Genomic DNA, 27,986 nt, shown 5'->3' with positions numbered 1-27,986 from the left:
ACGAAGAAGAACAACGAACCAATCGGCTTCAGCCAAACACTAGGCGGAAGTGTCATCCAGGAGACTGCACGCAGCTCGTTGCGTGGAGCTGCACTTTGATCTGTTCAAGTTCACGGTCCGGAAACAGGAGTGGGACTTTTGCGGGTAATGTCGGCCAGCGGGGAAGCCGTGTTTCGGGCCGTGGAGACGCCGCTGCTGTGGCTCGGAGCCCTGACCGCCGCCTGGCTGTCGCTGTGCTCCGCGGGCCGGCTGCTGTCCGGGGTCAGGGTGTGGTTGCTGGGCAACGGGCGGCTGGTGTGCCCGGGCGGCCTGGGCAGGTGGGCAGGTGAGCAGCATCAACACACCTGGGGGGAACCGGCCCCGGTACGGGGGCAGGGGGTGGTGTAGGGCTGACACCTTTCAGAAATAGAAATAAGGGACACCCCCATTTCAGCAGTGCAGGCGCCAAAAAAAGGGACATCCCCAAAACTTCTAAACTGCATAGAAATGTATTTATTTTATATGAAAAAACAAAAGGCTTTGATTTAAAGTTTAAAGTGCTTTAATAGCATTGAACTTGCATGACTGTACAGACAGACAACCCTATGTTATGTATGTCCACATCAGCAAGATGTAGAATATAACCTACAGGTGAAGAATATGGTGTAAAAGTTAGTTTATTTCAATTATTCAACTTAAAAGGTGAAACTAATGCATGTATATTACATGGTCTCATTACAGGCAAAGCAAGATATGTTAAACCTTTATTTGTTATAATTTTGATGGTTGAATTGTTTATTGATTTCATAATATATTCTAATGTTTTGAGATTTGTTATTTGGGGTTTTCATAAACTATGAGCCATAATCACCAAAATTATAACAAATAAAGGCGTGAAATATCTCACTTTGCATGTAGTGGGAAATAATATATTTGTTTGACCTTAAGTTGAATTTACTACGAATTAAGTTTTGCAATATATTCAAATTTTCCGACCTTCACCTGTATATTATGACATCAATAAATAAGAGCATAATATGTGTCCATATTGGTTCAATACGGAACGTAACTTTTAATTCCCAATTACGGAACAATTCCGTATTTCAAGGGATGGGTGGCAACCCTAGGTTGCTGGGCAATGGGTGGCTCGGCCTGGGCAGGTGGGCAGGTGTGGGCACTAGCAATTTGTAATGAATTTATTTATTTCAGGGACAGTGCAGAATAAGACATTCATCTTTTGCAAGAGAATATGCATTGTGCCAGGTTGTAGCAACTTGCTATTTTCCACCTGTAGGTTGATGGAATACTACATAAAAATTAGTATAGAAAAAGAAAAAATAAGTAAACAAGCAGAACAAAGCAAAAAGACCATAGATAAAATAGATAAATAAAACATGGAAGCAGATTCAACAGAGCATGGGATCTGTCAGATGTTGGCACCTAAGATTAAAGCTAGGCTGCCCCCCAACACACACACACACACACACACACACACTTCATAAATGTACACACACTTGTCTTGACAGTAAACTTGTACATGAAATAATGTCTGTTGGCAGAGTATTGCATTGAGTCATTGCAATACATGAGAATGACGACGTCCCAAATGCAGTTTTGCGTTGGGGTCCACGACACTCACGCCTTGTAACAGAGTACAGTAGTACAGTACAGTAGTACAGTACAGTAGTGATGATACCTGTGGAAATATATGAAGGAGAAAAGTCTCAAACACGTTATCAAACTCAAACAAGGGAGTCTTAACATGAACACACACAAAAAAATAAAATAAAAGTGCCTGTCCTTGGTTGTGTGTAATAAAGAGGCAATGTTGCTCTCCAGATTGCAGAATAGATAAATAAAAAGTATGTGTAATCTACTTAAATTTGACGTTCTCTTCTAAGTTATCTAAGTTATTTATCCATGGATACAGTTGAACTTCCAACAAAAACCCTTTATTTGAGGGGGGGGGGGGGGGTATTTTAGTATCAACTTTATTTTTAATAAAGCTATATTTGCATAACTATTAAAAAAAAACACAGTCGTGCAGGTGACAAGCTGAGACGATCAGTTCATTTGAAACATTTGAGCTGAGTCAGGAAAAACATCTAAAACATGCAGGAAGGTGATGACTGAGGACCAGAGCGGTGGGACGCTGTTTCATGGAATACAGTCTTGCCATTATCTTATGGTTTGTTTTGTAAGGAAATGATTTCTCTTCACCAGATCTTGTATAGACCTTTTTTAGTTATTTACAAATGTGTGAAAACATGTTCTGCTGTGTGGCTCTAAGCTGACATCTTCTGGCTGACAGTTGCAGTTGGATGCACACAGAGTCCCCTGCTGGAATATTCAGGCAACAGCTCAACCTCTATTTTAAAAACAAATTGTACATTGAATAGAAAGACATTTCACCCAAGTACGTCATCCAGTTTCAAATAATTAAATAAAAATACCACCCCCTTTTTTTTATGCTTGATTTTTAATAATAATAATTTTAATGAATAAGGCAAGCTTATATGGAGTCGGGTGACACCCCCCAGCTCCTTCTAAGAGGCAGGGGCACAAATTCAAAACAGGGTTTTGGGATTGACAAACGAATAATCTTTCAGAAAAAGATAATTTCTTGTACTTTTTTTTTTTTAAGGAAGTGTGTCTGCAGATATCAGAACACTAATGGCCTTGCAGATGAAAATATGCAAACTGAGGCTGAAGACTAAACAATCCATCCATCACATCTGCGTGAGCCTTGTAAAGTCTATGCATCGTTAATTATAGTGTTATTCCGAACTGCTCTAATGTGTAGATGGGTGAACATTTGAAATCCAACTCACATCTTTAATGATGGTGTCAAGAACATCAGTCATTTTTGACAAATGTAGAAAGTTTAACATCTCGGATGTCTTTTTTTTTGGGGGGGGGGGGGGGCTTTCTTATTTCAACATTGTTCCAGCACATATGTGTTGGGGTCCTGTGGCTTCTTTGCACTACCTACAGAAAATTGCAGGAACTTGCGGTACTTTGAACAAGAAATATACAATGGGCTGGAAATGATCAGCTTTTTGTCATGGGTTATAAACTGTTCCAAAGCTTGAGTGGATTATGGTTCGATGGGATTATCAACTCAGACTGGATACTATCCATCTGTCCAGCCCACTCACTGACTGAACCTTGAAATTTGCACACATGATGTGATATATTGCTGCATACTTGCAAGTCTTGTGGTCAAAGTTCATATTTCAACATATGAGTGGCGATATCTATTATTCTGCAGATATCAGAAATCTTTCAGTTATCAGAGCTTAGAAAGAATATTGAATATATTTACAGTTATGGTGCGTCTTGTATGATCAGTACTGTCGAATTTGGCTGGTTCAGACGATGAGGACAAATCCAAACGTGAATGACAACTGGGTAAATATAAGAAGTTTGACTTTATTGCAAACTCGGAGCGTTCTGTTTTAACTTGTGCAATCAGTCACGTCTGTTTGTCAGAGAAATCCAAATGTTTTGAAGTTGGGAGCTGATGTTGCCTTTGTTCTTTTTGTTCTGCTGCTAAAAATGGAAACGCGTCAGATGGAGGGGAGGAGAGGGGGTCTATTTTGGATCACACATGCAATACGATTCAGAATATGAAATGAGGCAAAAGGAGCCCGTCAGCCTTGGCTGTTACTTTCATTGACAAATTTTGTCTCAGTGGAGTGGACTTGATTGCGAGGACGGCCTGATTATATAACGGGACCAGAGCCATTCATAAATGAGGCTCACATGAGACGCAAGAGCCTCAGGATTCCAGTTCGCTGGCGCCCGCATTTGCAGATGTGTGTTTGTGTGTGGGTTTTCTGTGCATGTGTGAGACGCTGAGCGAGAGAGACAATGAGCAGCTGTGATAAAACTACAGAGCAACATTGTAGTGGCGTCTTAATAAAATGTGGGTTTGCTCTTAAACAAAGGCCCATTCACTAACGGTATGGCTAGAATTGCACATAGCTGATTATTGTACGTTTTGAAATGAACACATTTATGGTTGACAGACATTAAAGAAATTTTGTGCAAGAAAAGCTTTGTTTAATTTAGAAATTGAATTATTATATATTTTGATTCTTTAGAGCAACTCCCACGCTGTCTGGAGTGGACGCAGAAGGTTAAAGAGCACAAGAGAGCAGATGATTTGTAGTTAAGTGGTGTCTTTGCAGCATGTTGCTGTCTAGTTGGAGAAAAGTTTGCTTTCTTTCCCTTTTTATACCACGTTATGCTTTTCTGTGTGTTTTATTTATTTATTTTTTTGTAACTCATGTACAATGCTATAATAATGAATTATCGTGCATGTGACTGGAGGGTCGAAAATGATGCATCGATATGTTATAGTACAGCCTGTTCATTGAATGGACATGAAACTGTATTTGCCAAGTCATGCAAACTTTAGGTTGTGAGAACGTGCAAATGCTTCAGAATTTCACAGGCAGTGGATGTTCCTGCAAGAATTCAGCCACCGAAGAGATTTGACGACTCCGAAGTGAACTAATGCTGACTGCAGAGCTCTTGTTTTCCTGAAAGTGTCTCTCCTTGTGATTTGCCGGTGTAAAATGATTTGTCTTTTGGAGTTACGCTGGGTGCAGAGCTACTTTTACTTTTTTCATGTGCCAAAGATTATAGTGAGATGGTTGGAGGTGTTTCGGGCTTGTCTGACCAAGAGAATTCCCTGTGGTAAACCCATGTTCTCCTGGAAGGGCTGGAGGATGTGGCAAGTTAATAAATGGATGGAAATTAACATAATATCCACTTTAAATAATTTTAAACCAATATTGGGTGAAATCCCAATATTAGTAGAGCCGGACCCACTGGCTAGTTCCTGATCCATTATGGGCCACGTTCTGCTAATCTCCACTTGTAGCAAATCCCAAGATGTTCTGTTTTCTGATTTTGTGATGTGGGGAAAAGCACCAAACTTGTAATAAACTACACTACAAGATGATCAGGGCTGATTTAGTTGCAGCTCTCTCCTCCTGGTTATTCCAGATGGAGTCCTGATTGTTTTATGGATAATCTTATTAGACTTTTGTTGTGCCACAGGGTAGATGCTGTTTCAGTTATCAAGAGAGTTATTAATAATTGTCCTTTGACAATTATTAATAATTAATAAAGTAGATTCTTTATCAAATTGAATTATCAAAATGACTTAATCAAAACGGGGCACCACCTGATGTAATCAGGAAAATGATAACTTAACAGCAGAATCAGTCTCAAAGGGAATTATTCTACAGAATAAAAGTTGAAGGAAGAAGTCTGAACACAGGCCCTGGCAAACCAGCATTTGTAACAAAATATGTGTAAAATAAACACAAACAACTTCTCATTCAAATTAATCAGAATTTCTTTACCTAAGTGTCAAGATGGCAAGACGACACTTCGGATAAATTCTGATGCCTAAACTACACATTAAAAAAACATTAACTACATAAAAAGGGGCAATAAATCATGTAATACAAATCTTCCGATCATCCGCGTGCGTGTGTCTCAGAACAACGTTGTGTAACGTGGACCGATAGCCAAGATGGCGGCTCACGCCACGTGAACCAAAAAAAAATGGCGGGCACAGTATTTAGACCACAAATAACTGACGGATCGGCGCCACGCGGGTCTAACAAAGAGCGGGGAAGCCTCGTGGTCTAATTACTAACGTGTCCGTTTGGTTAGTGAAAAGGAAGGGAAACAAAGGACCTCAAAAATACACACGTAACGGCCGCCGGGCAGCAGAAGAAGCCGTCGGCGCGCCACACAAATAAACAAACGGCGGTGAAGAATCACCTCACAGACGCAGCAGCCGTCGGTCCGTAGGAGACCGTCGGTGCGTTACACAGTAATATGCAGACCAAATTACAGTAAACACAAGTCACGTTAATCGCTTTAAACTAATTAACTGCCCAGACACGAGAGCCTCACCTCCCTGGTTGTGGTTCTGTAGAGCCCTGTCCCAATACTACCACTATCCCTAGTTTTCATCCCTGCCCCTAAATTTTGCGCGTTCCCGTGAGGGTAGTGGTGTCCCAATTCCTCTTTCCACCTAGGGGTAGTGAAGAAAAGTAGTGTAGTGGCTATGAATCTGTCCCTACGGATCGAGGGATTTCCGATCCTCACTAGTTTGAGCTAGGGACATAAAAATTTCCCACAATGCTTTTCGTCGTCATTTGCGGACTGAATCCAAAAAAAAAACATGGCGGACTTTTCTTATTTTTTTAGTGAATAAAATCAATATTTTGAGTTAGTTTCTGCATAAAAATGCATTTTGATTACATTTCTAGCGAGAAATATATATTTTACTTTCATAATATTCACTCAGTGAATGTATATAATCACTCGCTTGCCCGTTGTTGCGAAGTCTTTTTCAAACCTCGCCCGAATAAAGGCTGATTTATGGTTCCGCGTTACACCAACGCAGAGCCTACGGCATAGGCTACGCCGTAGGCTCTGCGTCGATGTTACGCGCCGTACGCCGTACCCTACGCCGTAGGCTCTGCGTCGATTTAACGCGGATCCATAAATCGGCTCCGGAGCCGGCAGGCAGAAATCTTGAAATTTTCGGAGCAAATTTCTTAACAGGCGTAGCTACAACTGTTAGATTTCATCTATTAAACCAACACTTATATTCCTAAATGATTTATTTCAGCCAGCGGTAATTCTCAACAGAGCTGCAGGTTTCTCCCCGGGACGACGGTGCAGGTCGATCACGTCTGTACGTGAGCTGCTGCTGCTGCTGCTCCCCGGGGCCGGCGGCTCTTCTCATCTCCGAAAACGTCGGGTCACATTTCTTAACAGGCGTTATTTGGATAAACTGAGCCCAGGTTGGGGATTTAACGGTTACTTTTACGCCTGAAAAAATATTAAAACTTAATAAAGTGGCATATTAACAGCACTACAGCTGAAATGAAAACAGCTTTTGGCTCTCAGCTTCTTGATTTTAGTGGTGGTGCTGAAAGTAGGGGGAGTGGGAGTGTTGGGAAAGGCCCCTGGGAAGATTTCAAGTGCCCTAAAATCTGTCCCTTCTTTTTTAGGGCTAGTGAAAGAAAGTAGGGGGAGTATTGGGATTGGGCCTAGGTGTCGCAGTGTCCTGAGGGTTCTTTTAGGAGAGCTCTCGGCTGAGTTTGGATCCATCCGGTGCTGATCCACGCTTCTGGCGGGGTTCGGTCAGAGCGGCCTCTTGGTTCCTCCTCTCCGACATGCTGACCGGAGGATGAGGTCCTCCTGGCAAGGGACTCAGAGCAGAGAGGGGAAGTTAGAAGGAGAGAGAACCGGGAACGCGCGGCGCTCCGTGGGAACAGCTGATCGTTACAGATCTACAGGTAAATCCCGGTCCGGGTGCGTCTCTTCTTCCCCCCCAGTGACTGAAGCGCTGCCTCAGGCACCGCCTTTTGTTCACACCTCCTGTACTACCAACCTGCTGGCTTTGTAGTCTTTCATTACATTCCCCAAACAAAGCGGCCATTAGGTGAAACTCGACACTGGTTTCAGACTGAGGATTCAGACAGCTTTAAAGTCGAATTTCACATAATCACAAATGTTCACAAAAGTTTCATAATCACATGGCGGTGGCCCAACACTTTTCTGTGATGTGTTAAGAGTGATATGCGTGCTGGACACTATACCTTCAAATCAACGTCATGATTAATTGCACGTTTCACCTCGATTACAATTAATGAGTCATTAATATACATTTTTTGTGCCCACATAAATCAGTGAAAAGATTTTTTTGCAATATGCTGAGCTGTTAAAAGGGAGATGCTTTTCTAATCAAACAGTATCTTTGTGAGTTTTAAGGAAGCATGGAAGTATGTCATTTTGTTTTGGTGTGCTTGGGTGAAGGACAACGTGTAATCTAACTGGATAAAATGTAGACGAAATGTTAATCTTTGTTCCAAAATGATTTCTTCTGTGTCACAAGAATAAGTTCATCTCTTCAGACGTTTGTTTTTACGTCTCAAGGAGACCTGACTGCCTGGTGTTGGAGCAGGAAGGTTTCTGTTAGGCCTCTCAAAGGTCTGTTAAGCAGCTGAAGCCTTCATGACCCCCTACTATGAGAAGAAATTCCTTTTCTTCAGTCATCTGGAAGATTTGCCAGTACTGAAAATGTTCTCACCTCCTGTGGAGTTTGTGCTGACTCCAGCATTAAATTTCTCTTTTTTTCTGGGAGAAGAGTGAAACTTTGTGCAACCCTCTGCTGTTTTAGCCACCTCTAGGTCAAGGTTGTCCTCGTTCATTCTGAAAAGCTTAATGCTTCTTTTGCTTAATTCTGAGTAAACGAGAGGAGGCTGTGATGAAGATGTACGAGTTTAGCAGATGGAGAAATTACTCATCCCCGGCAATTTGATAACCAACATTTTTGCCACAGTCTATGTCTCTGGGACAAGATCTGTTTATTTGGGGTAACAAGCCAAAGTCTCTGGTCTGCATTTGAAGAATTTTACAGCTCTGCTTCCAGGAAACTGCACACTGTCTTAAGTCCACACTAACTGTTTTTTCTTTAACACATCCATTTGTTTGTAGTTATTATGATTTATTAACCTTTCAGAAGAATATAATTGTGAAAAATTACAGAAAATACAGCAGCTACACTTTTGTCACTGCTTACCCGCATTCAATTCATAACTGAAACTCTACCAGTTCAAAGCTCTTAAAAACATGCTTTTGTCGGAAAAAAACCCACAAAAGTAATTACTTGAATTATGCTGAGAGATGAAAGAAGTGAAAATCAGATTTTTTTTTCATATTTAACAAGTGGAATTATAAAAAACATTAAGCACTTTGACATGCAAATCTTTTTTTACTTTGGTTGTCTCAAATTCTCCTTTTCAACAAGCAACCTGATGAATTAAAGCTGTGCATCGTAGTTGCTTGACTATTCTGTTTGTCTTGCCACAAAATACTTCAAATAGTGCTTCTTTTCTGAAAACGAAGCTGAAATCTAACTGATCCCAATGCAGCCATGAGGACTGCGGTGTCGTGCTGATGATGAGAGTTCACGTGCATTGAAGTAGCGCTGTCACCAGGACACCTAGCCAGTCTGGCCTAGTTTTTCAGGAGACAACAGCAGTTCCAAAAATAGACATTGTTTTATTTGAGTGATGGGAACATGCATTCAGCTGCAAAGTATTTTTCTTTTTCTCTTTTCTTTCCTACTTTGCCTACAAAAGACACCATTCTTAAAATGACTAAAAATAAACAATTTCTTGTTTCTTGCATCTTTGCCTGCAGACTCTCCTGCACTGACCCCTCAGTGCTATTTTTAGTTATCCCCAGGATCCCCCATGTTCATGTTTGTCACTTTCCCTCCTCTTTTCCTTCTCCATTCCCTTCTGTTTGGCTCTGTCTGAGGATGCTTGGCATTTCAGCATCATCTAACACTTAGGAAAACCACACTAAGGGGAGATAGACACAGTAAAAGGCACACACATGGATGAGTAAGAGAGGGACTGAGTGATGCTGTCTATTCAGAGGTCAAATCTATTTCAAGCAAATATTTTGTTGTTTAGAGATTTGTGTTAGACCCTACGGCAATGAAAGGAAACAAACAGTTGTTGGAATTTTATTCATTTCAAGAATATAATATCAATCAATATTATATTAATATCAAATGGCCCCCTTTGTGTTTGTCGCAGACCTGCAGGAAATGCAGGCAGGCGTTATTTGTAGAACTTCTATAGGTTTCTTTGTAGCACACGCTTTCTCAGCATGCGGGTAACTGCAAATCAACCATATGGTGACACGGGCATGGTGTCTATTGGGATGTACAGATCCAAACAAGGGAAACGATCATTCTTTAAATACAAATCACGTTCTAATTGTCAGCATTCCAGTTGCAAACTATTATACATCTAAACGAAGTTGCTTCAAATGTTTGAATCAGGGTTTTAAAATAAGGCTCAAAATTCCCGTTTCTGTGGTGGTGAAGGCAGTTACTTCATCTAAGAAGAGAAAAGGTTTGACACCTGGCACCTTCAAGGTCAGGTGTTAGAAGTTTCAGGACGGCATGTTCTCTTGTTTAGTAACTGAGTAACTGTATTCATCAAATCAATGAGTGGATGTGCCAGAATTTTCTCCAGCTAAATGCAGAAAAGACAGAGGTGATCATTTTTGGCCCTAAAAATGAAAGGGAAAAGATCAGCGCTCACCTTGGCTCCATGTCATTGACAGCTACAAATCAAGACAGAAATCTTGGTGTAATTATTGACTCAGACCTGAACTTCAACAGCCATCTAAAGTTTATCACTAAATCTGCCTATTATCACCTGAAAAACATTGTTAGAATTAAGGGGTTTCTGTCTAAACAAGACATGGAAAAACGTATTCATGCATTCATTTTCAGTAGGTTGGATTATTGCAATGGCATCTTTACAGGCCTTAACAAGAAATCAATCAGGCAGCTGCAGCTGATCCAGAACGCTGCCGCCAGAGTCCTTACAAACACCAGGAAACTGGACCACATTACAGCGGTCATGAAATCACTACACTGGCTTCCAGTGAGTCAAAGGATAGAGTTTAAAATCTTCCTGCTGGTCTACAAAGACCTGAATGGACTTGGACCAAAATACATGGTTGATCTGTTAGTTCCTATGAAGCTCCCAGACCCCTTAGGTCTTCTGGATCTGGTTTGTTGTGGTTCCCAAGAACCAGAACCAAGCAAGGTGAGGCAGCGTTCAGTTATTCTGCTCCTCACCGGTGGAACAAACTTCCTGTAGACCTGAGGTCTGCTCCAACTGTAGATCCTTTAAATCAGGATAAAAACATTACTGTTTACTGAAGCGTACTCCTAAATTAAATACTTACCTGCTGTACTCTACTGCCCTTACTTTTTATCAACTTGTGCTTTTTATTATTTTACCTCTTTTCTTATCATTTTATTTCATTTATTTGGTGTTTAAGCATGCTCTTAAATACTCTTTATTTACTGTTTAATTGTGTCTTGCCGCTTTTAATGTCGATGTAAAGCACTTTGAATTACCTTGTGTTGAATTGTGCTATATAAATAAACTTGCCTTGCCTTGTTTAAGCGTCTAAATCTAGACTGGAGGGGCATGTTATGTTTTTGTGGACCAAGAGTAACCCTAAAAGAGTATCTTAATGTTTTTGGTGTGAAAGCAGCTTCAGGTTTTCCATGGAGGACTGAGTCTTGGTGTCACTCAAAGGGTCAAAACAAATTTCTAGATACACGCTTCTCTACATACAATTGTGTGTGTGTACTGTGTACCCTCTGTGACGTGATGCACATTCTGCTGGAGCCTCTTCCACTGGTGGGTGAATATAACGGCCTTGTTAGAGAAAACCAGAGTCATGTAGAGGGCATGTGTGAGGTAGCAGAGCTTTTCCAAAGCGAGCATCGTCTCTGGTAGCTCGTGCTGCTGTGGATAACCGAGTCTCTTCAGCTGATTAAGAGAAAGTAAGGAACATTTAGAACTAAATTTGGCACGAAAAAATAAGTTCCCTGAATGTTACACATGTGACTTTGTGAAGGCTCATATCGGGCCAAACAAATGAGGGTTGTACAAATGTAATAAAACATCCAGTTGTGTTTTCTCATTCAACAGGCACATTTTTTTCTCTTTTGTATTTGAGTCAATAACCATTTTTTCCAGTGTTTTGAACCCACTGGTTCTCCCTATTTTGTGCTTGCACAGCCAGCATGTAGCACTTAATAGGCTTACATTTGTAAAAGCCCTGCAGGCTTTGCTTCGCAGCGCACACAGCCACAACCATGTGGTCTGTCTCAAACATCATCCCACTATTTCCAAGATAATGCATCTCACTCAAGAAGATCTAAGTGACAGTGGGGGGAAAAAAGGTAACTGTATAACAGAAATTAAGATAAAAATCAAGATAAGGATGAGTATAAGCGACTCTGCAGGTTACACGGGGACATATTGTTACGCTCCGTCGATCCATTCACTTTTTGTTATATTTAGCCAGAGGTGTGATGAATAGTTCCTTCTAAAAGATGTGGCTAAAAATAGTCCCCTGCTGCTGCCGCTGCTGTTTGTGCCAGGCAGTTCCAGGGCATCTGTTCGCTCTCTTGCCACCGCTGACAGAGGGGAGCTCGCTCCTCCTTCTCTTTGTCCTCCTCCATCTCCTCAGCTGCTCTCAATGTACCTTGTCCTGCAGCACATCTGTCTGCTCTCGCGCTCTCCTCTTTACCCATGAAGTTAATTCATAGTATTTTTTTTTTTTAAGCGATTTGTGCCCGACAATGATGGCTGTTGCACTGCGTTTGCCAGACGTGTGAGAACATCCTGTAGGTGGCACTCTTTGTCTTTACATCTTTCTCGACGAGCACAGCTGAGTTTTTCTGCAATGTTGTTGCAGTCTGTCTCCCTTTGGTGTTCTCTTGATTTCACACCAAGAAAGATAAAAGGGGAAAAATATAAAGTCATGAGTATACCCGCAGCACACGTGAAAAATCAGAGCCCTCACGAGTCGGTGAATCTGTCATTTCAAAATACTTTCTTCTGTGGAAAGAAGATTTAAAAGAAAAAGAACGGGTAATAAAAAAGATTTAAATGATCAAGCCTTGATGTCAAGCGTGTGGCCAGAAGTTTAAGGGTTTGGGAATTTAAAATATGCATAGATGGTGACATGAGTTTTCTCATGGCTTGATCTAGTCTTTGTTTTACGAGAAGCACCGGTTGATTGGATGGTGATCAGAATCAATTGATTCTTCCCATTTATAAGAAGTGTGGTGAAAAAGGGTTGTTTTTTTTGCTTGTTTTGTTGTGTTTTCCAGTATGCACACCAAAAGTCACTTTGTGGTTACAAAATAGCAAAGCAAGCATTTATTAAAAGCTGGATTAAAGAGTAAATTGTGCAGGCACAACCACCAAACCATTTGGGGCAACAATCTCAGTTCAACATCTTAGCATGCTCATTGTTGGGAAGGAGAAGCTAATGTTAAAGGTGGTTACATGAATAGTACGGTGTACACCAGTACGATGTGAGTCTATAGACTCAGCAGTGACCAGTAGGTGTAGTTCAGAGACAAAGAGACAAAGCTCAATTTCTGTACCAGTAGATCAGACGTTAAAAAATACTGGGGAAAAAAAAAAAAAAAAATGTGTTGAATAACATACTCTTGTAGTGGATTATATACTGCAGAGCAACAGGAGGGCTGCTTCCTGTTTAAGCATTTGGGTGTTTTGGCTTAATCATCGTGCCAGATGTGTCAAAAAATGTTTTTTTTTTTTTTTTTTTTTAAATAACCTCAGAAGTGGATCATTTTGCGAGTTCCTGGTAGATCTGCTCAATTTATTAACAGATTTTGGAGAGTAGGACTGCAATGGTTGTTGAAGTATCTTACGTACCTACATTTAAAAACTAGGTTTTGGTCAGTTTTGCCACTTTTCTGTTGAAGAGCTTGACTGGTGATGACAAAACTCGGATGAGAGGTTGAATATTTTGTATTTTATTTGTATATATTTATTTTTACTTTGCATTTGAGGACAATGTTGCTCTTAACACTCATCAGACAATATACATTAGTTTGACTTTATGATATCCCTTCTTCCAGTTCTTTGAGTCAATAAGTTACACTTGTAAGTGTTCATGTTTGTTTTGGGGGATATTTTTCCTGCTAATTCAGTCTCTTTCCCTCTTTTTGTTTTGCTCTTTAGTTGTGACGGGAGCCACAGATGGGATTGGCAAAGCATATGCAGAGGAGGTAAGATTCCTGCAAGTGTTCAGACTCTTAAAGGTGTGCAGGACCTTCTACCTGTAATGCTTGTTTAGCCATTTTAAAGGCAGGTGGTTGTTCAGCATTATTTAATGAGTTGATTTTTTTTTCTCCCAATTTGTCTTTTATTGGAAAAAGTAGCTAATAATGCATAAGAACTTAAATCTCTAAATCAAATGTAATTTACAGTGACAAAGCTGATGCATTTGAAAAAAAAAAAAAAAAAAAACTTTCAGGAAACTTTTTCCTAAATTTGCTGAATAGGAAATGCTTAAGACCAATCACAGATTGATCAACGTAGGACACAACCAGTGATTTGCATTTCCGTGCTGCTTGCACACGTTTACCCTTTTGTGACTTATTTCTGGTTCCAGCTTGGCCGCAGAGGTTTTTCCATCGTTCTGATCAGCCGCTCTCAGGAGAAGCTGGATGACGTATCAAAATCAATTGGTGAGATGTTTCTTCTCATGGTTTACACGTTTTCTTAGCCATGCCACGTCACTGTGAAATGTGGAAGGTGGTGGGGCAATATTCCTTTCACCCATTTGTCACTCTAATTCCACAAATATGAGCAAAGGGAAAAACCGGCGGTATAGTTGATCCAGAGCCGTAGACGTAATGGAGTTCATGCAGCGTGACAGCTGCTGGACAGGGGTTCAACTTCACTAATCCACACAGCTGCACACAGCCTGAAGTGTTCAGGGCTAATTGACAAACGACTAAATGACATGGCTCTGAATTACATGTTTTGCACATGTGATCCTTGATTGAGTGGATATGTGGCAGAGTCCTCGTGATGACAAGGCAGCGAGGCTTCCCACTGGAGCTGAAAGTGACTCTGTGTAATTAAATAAAATCCTCCTGCTTAGGGGGGGATGTTCTCAATGATGATTTTTTTCACAGTTTAATCATTTTTTCCCTCTCTGCCCTCCTCTACTTCTCCAAGCAACTAGCACATGTTCATTCATTTTCTCCATCCTTATTATACATATTTATGTGTGTGTATATGTATATAAAAACTATTTTGTGTTCTCAGCCAGTAAATGTGGGGTGGAAACCAAAACGATTGCCGCAGACTTCAGTGCCACAGATATCTACTCTAAGATTGAAGATGGGCTTGCAGGACTGGAGATCGGAGTGTTGGGTAAGACTCGAGCCGGTGCTGTAGCCAACTCACTTTGTTTAAAAAGCAATTATATGGTCACATAAGAGGGCAAATTCAATCTAAAACAGAGCCTCTGCTGGTCAGGAATGATGTCTCATCTCTGAAATGATCTGTGATAGGTCTCCCTTTATAAAGGTTAATTTATCAGCCCTTTGCTGCCCTCCTAAGACTAAAAAAAGCAATGACACTTTAAATTATCAGCGTCAGAACTGCAGATCGCCTTTTTCAACTTGAAGCATGCAAAGTGAGCACTTCTTCAGTCAACTTTTAGTATGAAATTGTGCTCTTAAAGATGCTCACAAATCTATTAAGATCACTAAATAATAATCACTTCCTTTAAAAAAAAGAGAAGAAAAAAACAGTAGTTGGGTATTTTTTCAGGGTAAATTATCCAAGTATTACAAAGGTATGTATTTGTAATTAAGCTAAAATGGATAAATATAAATATGTGTCATTATGTGTTCACATTGTTGTTTGTAAAAGTCACTTCCAACAAGCTGTCATTTCTAAGTTAGATATTTACTCGCCGTCTGAAAGATGATTTCTGACAAAGGAATCAATAGTTTGGAGGGCCATGTGGCAGGAGAGCGACAGTTTTTACTGAGACAACAGTTCGATGAACAAAGATGCACCGTTTTTGTTAAAACCCAAGGGTCATGCTTTTTTGTTCTTGTTTTTTATCTCATGTACAGTAAACAACGTTGGAATATCTTATTCTTACCCTGAATTCTTCCTCAACGTTCCCAATCTGGATACTGTAAGTGTTTTACTATTGTCTTTTAACATGTAATTCTTAATATAATGTGTGGCCGTGTTTTCTGACATTAGCTGTGAAAGTGTGCTGTCCTCTGTGTGCCACTCTTTATGTGAACCGTCTCTGAATTCATGAAGGTTCTGCTGTAATGTTTGAAGTAATGTGTGTTTGGTCGGTTCATTTATGTGAGACAGAAAACCAGGTCGGATCAATCCAGGTCCACTTCACAGTAGATCAATATACTCTTAAGTGGAGCGCTTTGCTCAGCTTTCATTAGACCGGGGCCTTTTTAAAACTGCTGAATAGAAAAAGGATCCGAAAGTGCCAACTCTTCATTCATTAAATCACTCAGGTTCCTCAGACGTAAAGTCTGTCATGTCTTTTCTGCAGCTATATCTACTGTACCTACATGAGGAGTTTAAGCCTTATTGTACACATTTATGTGCAATGTCCTTTCTCAGAAATCAGACATTTTTATAAAACTGGCACCTTATACTCAAAACTAGGGCTGGGGATCGATTCAAATGTCAAGAATCGATTCGATTCCGATTCTTAAGATTCAGAATCGATTATCAAGATTTGATTCGATTCAATTCCGATATTGATTTGGGTTAGCGTTATTAAAACGGTTTTTTGAGCTGTTGCATGAATTATATGACTGTAGTTATGCAAAATATTACTACTAGTATTATATTGAGATTAAACAGCAAGTATTGCAGCTAATGATGCTGTAAGGACCAATCAGCTCCCAGAATGCTGATAGAACTGCTTTCAGAAACATCATGTGGGTCAGAATTACCAAACAGATCCACGGAGGAAACAGAGACGGATGAAATCGCTTTTATTTTTTCCCACATTCCGTTTTTATTTGTTCCATTTTCGGTCTATTTTGGTTTTTAATTTTTGAGCATTTGGTTTTTAGCATTTTTTGCAAATGTAACCCCAAGACAGTATATAAAGTAATGGAATATAGACAATTTATGCAATTATAACACTTTAATGTTTTCATACCTTTAAACATATTTAAAGGCAAAAACATGGCACCAGTTATTCTCGTGTCCAACAAAACAATCCTTTTTTGGGGATAAACAAAAAAAATAACCAAAAGTTGTAATGTAATGATGAAAAAAAAAAAATGCATAAATAAATAAAAGAAAAAAAATAAATAAAAAAAATAAAAATAAAAAATTCGATGATGATAAAAACTCGATTTTTAGGAATTAATATGAGAATCGATTTAGAATTGGGAAATCGATTTTTTTCAACACAGGCCTACTCAGAACAGATTACATAATTTTCATTTCTTACTGATGTCTATAGTAATGTTTACTTACTGTAGAGTTGCACAAAAACAAAATCTGACCATCTTCAATAAGTTCCCACTTTGTTTTTCTTTTTTTCCTCTCCAGTTCATCGACACAATGGTCAACATTAATATAACATCGGTGTGCCAGGTGAGTCTTGTAATTCTTGTTGTAAAATTGTAAAATTGTAAATCAGTGAAGTCAAATGTTTCCTTGTTTTTTTTTTAAATAAACAAAATAGAAACTGGTTATTTGCTTTGTTTGTGATGGAACTCCAGGAAAACGAGGAGACACCTACGTATGTGTCTATGGAGTTGGCTTCAGCTGACTTCCACAGCTGTAAAGGTTGTGTTTGTGACAACTGGTGTTATTTTGGTCTGAAAACACTTCGCTCTCCTCGGGCAAAACTCTTGCACTGTTGGTTTTTCTTTCGTTTCTTCACCAACCTGCAGAGATGTGTGTTCTGACCTTTTTGTATGCAAAGATAAATTGAATTCACTGAAGTCCAGCCATTTGTCAAGTCTTATTATTTTAAAGCCATCTTCAATCTGACTTAGTTACCTTGTCGTCAAAAATTAAGTATTAGTTATTTTTTACGCTACAGTTTCCATTTGAGTGAAAGAAAAATGGGATTTCTTCTTCAAAAGTTGTGCAGGTGTTGCACTACATGATTTTTACGAGTCATTTCAAGGTCGCAGGCGAAGCTCATCAAGAGTCTTGCTTGAGTTGGGGTGCATGCCCGTGATCTCCGTCATTAGATGTACGAGGTCAGTTGGAGCAGATCAGATCTTATCTGTGTTTTGCTGTTATGACAAGATCAAACATTTTTAACATGACCGCAGGTCTTAAGTCTTGTCATGTGCAAAGTATTGTTCAATGACACGGCTTGTCTCAGCAGCCAATGAGAAGAGTTTGTCCTTTTCATCCACAAAGGGGTACTGCAGTTATGAATGCACTGGTTTCCTCCCTACAGGGGGATTATTAGGAGATGCACCTTCTACTGTAATGACTGTCCTAACTCTCTGTGAAGGGATTGGTAGAAAGTTTTTGACTTGAGGGGACACAAAATTAAAAACATTGTATTTCAAAGTTATTAAAAAAAAAAAGAAAAAAAACCTTCCAGGAGCTGTGGAAGGCGTGCGAGGTTCACTTATTCAAGTGTGCTCAGAGACCCGTGGCAGGGATGATCTTAAATGCCCCACTCAGTCCCGGGCTTCATTTAATAGCTTCTGTAAACTTTGATTGGTGTGTTTACCACGTGTGTCCACGCAGTGTGTCTGTGGGCTGCCTCTGAGTAATTAAGTTGCTGTAAGTGGATTCAAACCGCTGAGATAATTTGTTATACATGTTGGCTTATTCCCCCAGACAAGTGAACGCACACAGGCACTTACAAAACGGTGACATAAAGTGAAGTCACTTTGGTCCCCACTCGGTGTCCAGCAGCTCCCCGAGCAGCAGCTGAAGTCCACCCACACTCTTTACGCTTAATTTATGTTATTCAATATTTCTTCCAACGGCTCCCTCTCCTCTCATTGTTTCCTCTCTGCTTATCTTGCCTCTCTAAACACCTCCACATACTCGTCCATGCTCATACATGTTTGATGTTTTTATTCAACATCTCTCACTTCCCTTTTTCATTGATTTTTTTATTTTTTTTTTCCCAGATGACGCGTCTTGTTTTACCGCGGATGGTAGAGAGGTGAGTGTGTGTGTGTGACCCGGGTTCAGATAACACCCTATAAGTTCATTTCCAGCGGGATGTGTGCTCAAGGAAACCAGGGCTGTAAAATGTTTATTCTTTTCTAGATTGTAAATTTGTACCAAATGATGTCCAAAAATCAAATTGCAATCAGGTCCAAGTCAAATGTCAAATATTAGTTTTTCTCTGTGTGATTAGATAAGGGGTGTGGCAAATGTCTTCAAATTGTAGCGAGAGGCGAAAGTTAAAATGAAGGTAATTTAAAGTCAGGCCGGAGCCACTAGGTTCACTCTGCTGATTAAAGCGGTCTGCGTTGTGGGGGTGCTGATATTCCCGCACCGATGCACTGGAAGCTGTGTGATTTCCATCAAGTAGCAGTGATTGGTTTGCAAGATTTGACTCTGTAGGTCACATCAACTCGGAACAGGCCCGATTATGGTATACAAAAGTGCTAAGGATGAAGCAAAAGTTCAGCCCTGTGGATTTAAGTACATTTTATCTACATGTGAAAGGTCAATCGATACGAGTCCTTATATGGCCAGTGCTGATTCTTAGAAATCACGGCAGCCTGCTTATTGATTTATTTCCATCTCACATGCAACGTCATGTCTTAGACTTTCCCCTGCATGTCTCAGACATGAGACGTTTCCCTGCATGTGTGTTAGACATTCCCCCCATGTTAAATTATACTGCCATAGACACACTTGCGTACACCTCCATGACAAGCTGACAGACATCCAATCAGGTGTGTTTGAACAGGGAAACATCTAAAACATGCATGTGTGGGGGGGGCAGCATGATGGCACCACTGGCTGGATAAAAAATGACATCACGTTGTAAACATTTAAGCATTGATGTTGCTGTGTCTTTGATCTTATCATTATTCACCAGCTCTACTTTGATCTAGTACGAGTGCCGTTTTGGCTCGGCATGCAGCTACATGTACTTGCATATTCTTTTATCTTGCTGGGATTGATTTCAGGCCTCCCCTTCCCCATTTTCTCTTTTTTTTTAAACATTTTTTTATTGGATGTTTCTTCCTGCTGTAAAAGAGCATTTGTTTATATTGGGTTTCCAGGAAGAAGGGCGCAATCCTTAACATCTCGTCTGCCAGTGGGATGTACCCTGTCCCTCTCCTTACAGTCTACTCCGCCTCCAAGGTAATTACAGTACATACAGTATGACCTTTGTGAGTGTCACTCAAGGGGATACCAGCAGACGCATCCCAGCCTCGTAAATGGTTTACACGATAACATACCCTGGAGCCTTTTGGGAATACGCCATCTATGTTCTCAGCTAATGAATTATTCTGTTTAATCCACAAATGTACAAGGAGATGAAACCTTATCGATCAGAGTCCAGCATTACTTTGATTTAGTCTTTTGATTTTTTTTTTTTGACAGTCACAATTGTACATGTATCTCTGATCCCACAGTGAAATACAAATTAGGAATTGCTGTGGGAACATTTGTTAGGATGTTTTACATTAGCCTTAGCTCAAAGACGACCTGCTGTTCACGTTCTGGAGCCCATTAATCTTCCGTCGCACCACTGGGTCGCGTCAATGTGCCAAATCCCAGTTTCTGCACTTCAAGTTGAAATGTGGAACAAAAATTATTCTTTGTACTTAAGATTAGAAAAGACGGCGATTCATTCAACATGAGACCGCGTTTTTCTTGGATTTTAACTTTTATTCCCCTTTAATAACTGAGATGGATTTTTGATGCCATCCTGCATGTTTGAGGTATGAAGTCCCCCCAATAACCTGCCTTGACTTCCAACAGGCATTTGTGGACTTCTTTTCACGAGGACTTCAAGCTGAATACAAGAGCAAAGGGATCATCATTCAGGTAAATCATGAAGCAGACTAGGAATCATTTAAATGATTTACATCTGCCCCATCAACCCTAAACAGGTTAAGTACATGTAGATGATGTACTAATGTAGAGGTACCGTATTTTCTGCACCATAAGGCGCATCGTATTAAATGGCGCACCTTCAATAAATGGCCAATTTTAAAACTCTCTTCATATATAAGGCGCACAGAATATACGGTAAGATACCGTAGTATAGTGGCTGGGGTTGGGTTACGTATCTACCTGATGCAGATGCGCTACAGAGAATAAAAAAAAAAAAAACAAGAAGAAAAGTAATGTAAGTCAAACTTTATTAACAAAATAAAAAACAGCTTTCTGAAAAAAAAAACAGAGAGGGGAACTTTTCCAGTTCATTCTCCATCCCTGAATCCCTCGGAATCTTCTTCCTCTGTGTCTGAACGAACAGCTGGGCGAGTGCGGCATCCAACGCTCCTGGCTCCGTCTCGTCACAGTCGCCATTATGCGAGTCAGCATCGCTGCTGTCGTCTTGAACGTCTGTGATGATTCCTGCCTTTGTGAAACCGCCGTTACTTCCGTTTTTAGTGCCGTTACTTCGGGGACACATACTACAGTACCCACAATCCTCCTCACTATAGTAACAGAAATGACCGTAATGATCACATATAAGGCGCATTATAAGACGAACTGCTGGTTTTTGAGAAAATTAAAGGCTTTTAGGTGCACCTTATAGTGCAGAAAATACGGTAAATAGATCTGTTTTACACATCGACCATTATCAGGTGAAAGTTGTTTTTGAGGAGTTGTTAAATCCCCCATCCCCCATTTCCTCTCATTTCAGAGTGTTTTGCCATTCTTCGTTGCCACCAAGCTGAGTAAAATCCGGCGGGCGACGCTGGACAAGCCCAGTCCCGAGCGCTACGTTGCAGCTGAGCTCAGCACCGTGGGGCTCCAGACGCAGACCAACGGCTACCTGCCACACGCTATTATGGTAAGTTTGGGACTGGAAAGTTGGAGCAAAGAATAGTCTAATATAAATGTAAAACAGGACCGTTCATTTGTAAAGTTCCTGCCTTTCCATGTCTCCTGCTTGTTCTTTCATAAGAAGAAAGAACAAGCTTTAACTGGCAGGGGTCGGCATCCGGCTGTTCGTGCATATGCAGCTTTTTTTACTTTATTTCTTGAAGTAAGCAAACTTTCAGCTTTTTCTCCAGTTCAGACAGACTTTTTATGCTTTTATTTTGGACTCGGACTACTCAAAAAGACTACAGCAGAGACAAGGATATCTCCAGATAGGCCAGTTTTTACCTCAATATCTGTGTAACGTTAGGTAACGTTTGGGTTTCAGAAAGGGGAAAAAAAAACCCAGCTGAAACCTTTCTTCAGGTTGCACATTTCCCCTTTTTCTTACATTTTATGTTATGACACAAGAACACTGGGGTTGTTACAGAACATTGTGAAAACCAAATAATGTGGTCATTATTAATATAAATTATGAAGTAAAAATGTATTCTAGAGTTGCGTCAAAACAAGTAAGGTCTTTTCAGGAGGTCTTCCTCAACTCACTTCCTTTCCACCACAGGAACCACAATGTGATTAATATACGAGTGGAGACGCTTATTCAGGCAACTCTTTTAATTCCAATGATAAGAAAACAATGGCGGGGCTTCAGTCGAACGTTCTCTAGATCTCTTAGCAAAAGTCATTCACAGTGAGGATCGTCTGTGTTGAACAGTCTAATAGCAGAGGAAATAAGGCTGAATATTGATTAGTTCTCAACCAAGGCACGTTACAACGCCGGCCCAAGGACATTACAGACAATTCCTTTGATAAAATGTGCTCGGTGTGGCTGATCATTTTTTGCTTTCTCAGCCAGCCGTTTCTCACAAAGAGAAGCCAGGCCACTCTGCTGAGCTCCGATAATCTCGGGGCACGCCTTCGCTACGCTGTTTAGGCTGTTCTTGTCCTTCACACAACCCATCAAATCAAATATAAAGTTAAGACTTTCAATTGATGATTGATAAAAGTTACAGAAAATAGTCTTAAAGACATGAAAAGAATTTGAGTTTGGCACTGTGAATCCTTTGTTGGCCTTGCATGACGGTCAAGTCTGCATTTACATCGAATTTTAACTTTCCAACACGGTGTCATGGTATTTGTAGCAGTCCAACTATTTTTTATTTTTATCGCAGATAATGTTTACCTTCTGGGGCTCTTTAATCCGCCTAAAGTTAGTAATTAACCCCTGCGTTTTTAATGCCTTTAGGACCAAAACGTTATCACACACTTTGACAAAATGTGATTCGAGTTTGGGCCTTGAACAAGAGACGGGAGGGCAGAGTCATGAGAAAACTTTACAATATAACTACCTTCCTGAGGGAGATATCTGACCCCCAAAGACACAGCCCTGGTAGGAAAGTCTGTTGTTTGAGATGACCTTCTATGTTTGGGTTGAGGATTGCTCAGATATTAGAAGAGGCTCGAAACCAACGCGTAGTCTCCACCTGGTCCACGGTCACTGCTCAGGGGTTTGTGTGTAGTGAGTTCATCAGCTGAATAAAGTTCTGAACGGATAAAACGCTGTTTTACGTTGCTCCTTGATTGTGCTGCATTTTTTACTCCACAACTCTTACATTTTTCAAGGACCACCAATTTTAAAATGAAAGAAAAAAGAACACCATCAAAAACGTATCGGTATGATACTTACTCACCGCAGGACTGTTATTTTCCAACTTTGTGAAATGTTATAGAATATAAACTAGTTCATTTTTTTTTTTCTGACAATCGTTCATATGAGTTTTGATTAAAAGACAGATTGCGAGGTAGAGACGCCTGAGACGTGCTACTGCTGCACTAACGAGATGCTGTCTACTTGGAAGTCAAACCATTATGTTGATGTTGGATTACACGTTGAAGTTGGTTTAATTACATTTAAAATGTTGAATGTAATTAAACCAACTTCAACGTGTAATCCAAGGTTAAATGGCTATGTACTTTCATGTTACACTACTTTTTTTCCCTGCATAAGCACAATGCATGATGGTACAGATGCCTGACTGGTGAGCATCAGCTGGACATTATTTTTCATGATGCGTTTTGGGGTGAGAGACGGGGCTATAGGTGGTAACAATCTGAACAGCAGTTCAGAGCGGCGACGATGAACGGTAGTTTCAGACACAGCCAAGGTTTCCTTTCTGTCCTCTAGGAGAAATGAGGAGAATTTAAATGTCAGATTATTCTCATTACTTTCCTTCAAAGGCAAAATAAAAACAAAGTGTAAAACTGTGCAGCATCAGGACCCCGGTTGACTGCTTTGTGGGCCGCGGTGTTACAAGCATTGCAGGGTCGGGGTTGATTAACACGCTCCAGCTCACTTTAACTAATCTGCGGTGTACCTTAGACCTCGATGAAAATGTGAATAATTAAATATTGTAGCTCCTCATCTGTGTTGAACACCTGCAAAATCAAAGGACAATCCTTTAGAGGCAACACGGATCTGGACACCGGTGAGCGTGCCCTCCAAAGAGTGCCTCGCTTTTTTTCTCTTTAACGATCTCTTGAGCTTTCTGACCACTTCAGCAGCTTTTTGTGCTGATTTATAAATCTGTTTCGCAGTTGGACAAAGCAAATGTGTTGACCTAATGAGCAGTGGTTTCACCAGGTCTCTGTGGCCAGGGTCAGTCTGCCGCAGTCCCAGTGCAGTAACGCCACGGCTCGTGGGACGGCTGCCGCTCGCTCCCCCGGCAGTGCTTTGTTTTCCTAGGCCAGCCAGAGCAAGAACGATGGCTTTGCCATTCAATCTGTTGTTGCACAGTCCCCACATGCATTTTATCATATTTTGGAGTCGATAAATGGTTTATTGCCTCTCTGTCACCTTAGAATAAAACTTGGAACTGCTGTAAAAGTTACTGATGCATAGTCTGTTTTTCAGAGTTTTACCCTTCGTGAGAAAATAAGAACTTTAGTGTTAACATTAATATGTTTTCTTCATTTGAAAAGAAAAATAAATGTGTAGCGCAGATTTCTTTAAGGATTTCACTTATTCAACCCTCATTTTTATCTTTCAAAAAAAAAAAAAACTCAGGCATGCAAGAAATTGGTACACTGACAACATTTATTTTCTCTGCAGCACTTTTTGAAATACTTCTCAGTGGAGCTACAATTTCCCTTACTTAGTCAAGAACAGCTCCTTTTATACAGTCCTAAACCTTCATGTATATCTGTCTGGTAAGTCCCTGTTGCCCAGTTAAACCTTGCAGCTGCTAACAATGTTTGCATGCGCCGTACGCTCTTTGGTGACGGTGCTAAACTGAGTGAAAATCTATTGCGTGGTTGGAAGTAATGGCCCTGATGCTGCATCGTCAAGCTATGTCATGGCAACGGCTCTGACACCTCTGACGGCGGCATTTTCCCCTCTCATACAAAAGAACCGCATACCAGCTAATCTCCTTTCACTGAATTCATGTTGCTCCAACAGCTGCTATTGACATCTGTTGAGAAATAAATATTCTCTGAAATAACAATGGGATGCTCCACTACCTTTTAGTTTTGTGTGCGTCCTCACAATGTAATTACTCTGTGGAGGCACAAGTGTCAGAAATGAGATGGAAGCAGAAACGCTCCTTTTTCCAGTGGGTGTTCACTCATCACTGCACTTAAATGGCCATACTCTCTCCAGTTCATCCACGCTGTACGGTACAGCGTTGGGCTTAAATGACCTGAATATCAATGATCATGTTTATTGATTATACATGCAACGCAATTTATCACAGCACAGGTGGTCAATAAATCATAATTGGCATGAGTAAGCTTATGTGAATCTATTGCAGTCAACAGTTTTCGTGTGAGTAACATAAATTCAGCACAGATGTTGTCTGCCATCAGTCCCCCTATGTCACAAAAGCAGCAGGCAGCGGGTGTTGTGATTATCTGATAATCCCTCTCTCTTCAGACGTGCAGCAGAGCTCGGCGTGGCTCGTTTTGAAGCCACAGTTACCCAGTATCTAATTTATAATGTTGAAAAGCTGGAATGTGCAACCTTCTGTCATCGCTGCTGTAGCTCCATTTGTATTAAGTCGTGTGATTAAGATCTAAAATGATAAAACTGCAGTCCACCGTGCCGCTGCCATCAAATTCAAAATGAGGTGATATTTTTCAGGAAATGGTAAAATGTCTCACTTTTGGCATCCAATATTTTTTTTATGTCCTATTGTAAACAAAATAGGGTTTATTAAATTGCTAAATCATTGCATTGTTTTTATTTATGGTTCACAACGTTATTTATACATCCCAGTTTTTTTTGGATTGGGGTTATAAATTAGCCAAGTCTCCTGAATTTAACTGTTCATGTCAAAAGTTCTATCAAATTTAGCTTGAAAATCCATCGTGTGGGTTTTGTTTTAAATTGTTCTATTTTATGTTTTTTGTTGATGTTGTTTTTAGATCTAGTATTTAGTGGCTTTAGAGCTCTTTATGGAAAGCAGATTGACAGGAAGGAGGGGAGACATGCAGCAAAGCCGAATCTGGGGCGGTTGCGCAAGATGTTAGTCTCGGTGTCTGCGCCGCCTGCTCGGCCAACGGGGCCATTTAGCCTCATCCTGTTGTTGTTGTGGGAAGGCTGTGACACTGGCGTCCACCGTTCACGTGGTGTTTGTGTTAATGAGGCTGAACAGCTTTCTCATCATTTCTTGTTAGACAACCCGTCTACAGCTGAGGCCCATTTCCTGTTTTTAAGGATAGTGATCCAGATCCGTATAGAAATTTAATGGGCTCTTTCTTTCCCCACCTTTTTGAAATTTAGTCTGGTGGTATTTTTTGCATGATTAAGCTGACAAAAAATATGATGAATGGCAATAATTTCCTCTTCAGTTTTCAACTTGGTGGAGCAATGCACTTTTTAGATGTTTTCACTAAATCTGTGAAAGAAAACACTAATGATGCTGCACTTCTCACTTAAAAAAAGGACTTTAAACTCAAAACAAAATCATCCATTTCTGCTGAGAGCACTCATTACGAGTGCAGCGAGAGACATGCATCTCTTTTTTTTTTTTAAATTCTTTTTAAGTCTTTAAGTGAAGTGTTGTTCACATCAAACATCTACAGAGCTGAGACGCTCACCAGTTCACGCTCCATGTGGAACCATTTTGCCACCTACCTGTTATGGACTTGGATGTACTTTGGTCCATGCTTGTATGCTGGGACGAGTGCAGTAATTCAATGAAATGCCCTCGTTCAACTGCAACTCAAATAATTGTTGGCAGTGAGACTGTAAAGTTGAAGCAGGCTTATCTGAGTTTGAGAATGTTTCATTACTGGAGCTGGAAACTGCCCTCTGATGTGCCACATTTAGATGACATGTCAATAATTGAATATATCCATGGACTCAACTATAGGCTCCACAAACAAAGCATCTTTTGAAGAGCATTGAGAGAAGATTTAAATACTTCTCAAATGACTTCAGTTGCTGCCAAAAGGAATGTAGTTCAAGCTTAATTTGAAAAGGGCATAAGCGTGAGAATGGCACAATTGCTTGGTTTTTGTTTGTACAAACATGCTCGCCACAGTTGTCTCCTTTGGGTTGTAGATTAATAATGAATGCTAATCTGTTATTTGTAAATGCCACCATCTGACCATGTAATTTCCCTCTGTAGGGTTGGGTGACTACGGCTCTGCTCCCAGCCAAGATGCTCAACAGCTACGTGATGGGGATGGGTTTGTCCCAGCGTGCTCGTTACCTCAAAAAGCAGAAGCAGGGATAGATGGATCAGCAGAGGCTGGAGCTGCGTGGACAGACAGAGGGAACAGCTGCGTTAATGACCCGTCCAACTACCGTCATCCTCATGGACCAAGCAGAGAAAATTGGACTATTTTCTAGGCAACATCTCAGTATTACAATTGTTCAGTCCAAAATAACATTAAAAAAGAGCAAACAAAGAAAAAACATTTGGACCAAGTGGTGCTCCTTCAATAAACAGCTTTAATGGAAAAATTCAAATCAAATCCAAAACCGTACCGTCATTCTTCCCAATGTGATGATGAATTAAGCCTAGAATAGATTGAAGAGATTGATTTAGGTTTGTGGCTGATGTGATGCTTCTGTACGTCACTGTAGCTCAGAGCTATTTGATAAAGCTCTGGAGTTCGTATTTAACTTCTTTTGTCTTTTCTAAAGAAAGCACTAAAACGAGGAGTTGTAATGATTGATAACTAATAATTCAATTTTTGTTTACTGAAATAACCCTTTCATCTTTGTACTTTTCTGTAAAACGGTTCAGTTCATGTGTTCATATAGCATGTCTGCGCACAGTGTGATTACTTGTCTCGACTGGTTTTTAGTCAACTTCCCAGTGTTTGAATACTTCCACATAACATTTCGCTCACATTAACTGCTGAAGAAACTGCTGAAGAGAAAACATGTTTTGCTCAGGAGCAGCAGCTTTATCTGGCATCTGTGTTGTTTTTGAGTTATCCGGACATTTGTGTCAAACTCCAAAGACATTGCAGTTGTGCTTCCTGTCATTAATAAATATGCTTTTCAAATTA

At 40.3% G+C, this 27,986-nt stretch overlaps 1 protein-coding gene across 1 annotated transcript; it reads left to right on the top strand.

Moving 5' to 3' along the window:
• The first annotated feature begins 44 nt into the window (after positions 1–44).
• Positions 45–27,986, top strand: hsd17b12b (hydroxysteroid (17-beta) dehydrogenase 12b). Its single transcript, XM_061738989.1, has 11 exons — positions 45–325; positions 13,629–13,675; positions 14,062–14,137; positions 14,724–14,831; positions 15,545–15,609; positions 17,016–17,060; positions 18,575–18,609; positions 19,688–19,769; positions 20,394–20,459; positions 21,286–21,435; positions 27,095–27,986. The coding sequence occupies exons 1-11, from the start codon at positions 148–150 to the stop codon at positions 27,200–27,202; spliced, it is 960 nt and encodes a 319-aa protein (XP_061594973.1). The 5' UTR covers positions 45–147; the 3' UTR covers positions 27,203–27,986.

Source organism: Cololabis saira, chromosome 2 (genome assembly GCF_033807715.1).
Source record: "Cololabis saira isolate AMF1-May2022 chromosome 2, fColSai1.1, whole genome shotgun sequence".
Taxonomy (NCBI): domain Eukaryota; kingdom Metazoa; phylum Chordata; class Actinopteri; order Beloniformes; family Belonidae; genus Cololabis; species Cololabis saira.
Note: the sequence above shows the minus strand (reverse complement) of the source record. Positions and strands in the feature narration are given on the sequence as shown.